At 39.2% G+C, this 2,850-nt stretch overlaps 1 protein-coding gene across 1 annotated transcript; it reads left to right on the top strand.

Annotated features, from left to right (window-relative positions):
• The first annotated feature begins 625 nt into the window (after positions 1-625).
• Positions 626-2,850, top strand: lbx1a (ladybird homeobox 1a). The gene is made up of 2 exons (XM_084390655.1): positions 626-1,184; positions 1,704-2,850. Exons 1-2 carry the CDS (start codon positions 860-862, stop codon positions 2,186-2,188), a joined length of 810 nt encoding a protein of 269 aa, XP_084246781.1. The 5' UTR covers positions 626-859; the 3' UTR covers positions 2,189-2,850.

The raw sequence follows: 2,850 nt of genomic DNA, 5'->3' as shown, positions 1-2,850 counted from the left end.
ACACACACTTATTTTGTTTTATCCACAAGTAGCCTATTATCAGCCGTGATATACTACCTGACTATAAAATACATTTAGTAAACAAACCATAGAGAATATATTTTTTAAAGCACTTTTTGTTTTGTTTAAAAATGTATTATAATTGCAAGCAAGGCTTGTAGCCTGCTGAATGTATTTTTCTGACATGTAATTGTACTTTATAAAAAATTATATAATTTTTTTTTAAATGTGCTATATTACACTAACGTTGTACTAAAGTGTAAATAAGAACGAAGAGAATATCGACAAATCATTAATTTGTAGTAAAGAGTGGGAGCGTTAAGTGTAATCCGGCTGAGCTCCTCCTCCCGGCCATGCCCTCTAATTAACGGGGCTCCTTTCCTGCTAAAGTCTGCATCAGACTGCAACATAGTCAAAGAGCAAGAGGGAGAGAGAAAGAAAGAGAGAGAGAGAGAGAGGGAGGGAGAGAGAGAGAGAGAGAAGTGCCACTGGATGTAATTGATTGTCTTGCTATCAAGAATAACTTGTTAGTAATAGTCAATTCTGGCTGCTTTTGAGGCTGACTGTTTCCACTGAAGCATCAGAGGTTGTCAGGCTGCTTCTCACTGAAGCTCAACCGTTATCCAGGAGCTGAGGACAGCAGACGTGGCGTTTTTTAAAGAAAGACTTAAAGTTCTCCAACCCTGCGGCAAAAGCAACAACATGCTGCTGATCGGCTACATCTAATTCCACGGATTTGGGGATATCTTCTCATTCAAGTTGCTCTCAATAGTTTTTACAAACTGAGCCGTTCTGCATTGCGCGAAATCGAGAAAAAAAAAAACTTGCATATTTTTAAAACAAGCTAAAAAGAGAAATAATGACCTCCAAAGAAGACGCAAAAGGCGCCTCGGTTGAGGATCGAAGGCGCAGTCCGTTGGACCATCTTCCTCCCCCTGCTAACTCAAACAAGCCTCTCACTCCGTTCAGCATAGAGGATATTTTAAACAAACCATCAGTCAAACGAAGTTACACAATTTGCGGCACGGCGCACCTGCTCTCATCCGGTGAGAAGCACCCATCCACGGGCCATCCCCTCTCCAACCGCGCGCTGCTCACCCAGACATCTCCACTGTGCGCCCTGGAGGAACTCGCCAGCAAAACCTTCAAGGGACTGGAAGTCAGTGTTCTACAAGCGGCAGAAGGTAAACAAAAGGCCCGCAAAATTATTCAGGCTGTCAGATTGTGATATCATTTTAAGGGACACTATTCCTAAAAAAAAAAAAAAAAAATGTTGGCAATAGCTATTTTTTACGTTTTATGTTTTTAAACGGTTGTTTTTTTGTTTTAAACATTTTTGCATGTATTTGTTAAAATACCCTAAACAAAGCACAAAAATGTGAGATTAATTTTGTGCACGAGTAATTAAAAATAAATAGTTAAATTATAGGTTGGCTATATCTACGTGCAGTTCAAAAACAAACGGCTAAAATATGTGTGCATGTGCAATTAAAAATACTATTTATAAGTATTCGTATTTGCAGGCCTATTTTGTCAATTGATGCTAAACAAATAAAGACTCTTGAAGACATTTTTAGAACTGATAGTAGGCTAATATTCTTATTTATATTACAGGCCTGTATTTGCTGCCACTAATTCAAGAAAAGTAGCAGGCTCTGAATGCATTTTAATGTCGCTGCATTATTTTTGTTCCTTCGATTTAGGAAGAGACGGCATGACACTCTTCGGTCAGAGGAATACCCCCAAAAAGCGGAGAAAGTCGAGAACAGCCTTTACCAATCACCAAATCTACGAACTGGAGAAAAGATTTCTGTATCAGAAATATCTTTCTCCTGCTGATCGGGATCAGATCGCTCAGCAGCTCGGGCTCACCAATGCTCAAGTCATCACCTGGTTCCAGAACCGTCGAGCCAAACTCAAAAGAGACCTGGAGGAGATGAAAGCGGACGTGGAGTCGGCCAAATCAGTAGGCAATGTACCTTATGAGAAATTAGCCAAACTAGCAGACCTAGAGAAATGCGTCAATGGCACTCTCGGAGAATCAGGGGCCAAGTCTCCAACGCGGTCTAATCACGAGCACGAAGGCACCAACAAACTCCACATGTCACCATCATCACCATTTACAGACCACACAACGAGCAAAGAGTGTTCCGAGGACGAAGACGAGGAAATTGATGTCGATGACTGATTTTCCTTGAACAGCATCGGTATTATTTACCTTTTTTTCTAAGATGGTCCTAGTTGAAAGTGCCATTAATGCACCAAATGTATTAAATGACTTGTATTAAAAGCAAATATAAAAAAAGGAAAAAACTAAATCAAAGCAAGCATGGGACAGTTTCTTCAGATCTATTTATGCAGTGGCAGTATCGTAATCATTTAGCCTATTCGTTTAAACAGATAGCTGAAGAGCAATAAGTACATTGATGATATTTCAGTCAGATATAAACACATACTCACACACACACACACACACACACACACACACGTATAGCACGATCCCCAACGCAGAACTTTTATTTATTTTTTACCAGGTTCTGACTACATTGAATGCATGTTTTATTTTGTTTCACGAAATTATTTTAGTTAAAACGGCTGCAGATCTTATATAGATATCTCAAAATATCCCGAAAACGAATTCACTCGCGCAGCCCCCCTGCGTGTCTCTATTGTGCTTTTTGGCCTATGACTAAAATCGTTTGATAAAAGAGTGTATTATAGAACATTTCCTACAAAAGCTATATCACAGGAACAAATCGACTTCTCTGATTAAATCTGGATTGTCACATTTTAATATATTTCTTATGGTTTGTATGCCTGTAAGTGCCTTTTAAGCCAGGAAACCATTTA

This window comes from Rutilus rutilus, assembly GCF_951802725.1.
Source record: "Rutilus rutilus genome assembly, chromosome: 20".
Taxonomy (NCBI): Eukaryota; Metazoa; Chordata; class Actinopteri; order Cypriniformes; family Leuciscidae; genus Rutilus; species Rutilus rutilus.
The sequence above is the reverse complement of the archived record's forward strand: the minus strand, read 5'-3'. Positions and strand labels throughout refer to the sequence as shown.

What these genes read in the sequence shown, in the direction of transcription:
- lbx1a (XM_084390655.1), top strand. Translation starts at nt 860, where the DNA reads ATGACCTCCAAAGAAGACGCAAAAGGCGCCTCGGTTGAGGATCGAAGG. An exon ending in TGTTCTACAAGCGGCAGAAG is followed by an intron (nt 1,185 to 1,703) that starts GTAAACAAAAGG and finishes CCTTCGATTTAG; the next exon opens with GAAGAGACGGCATGACACTC.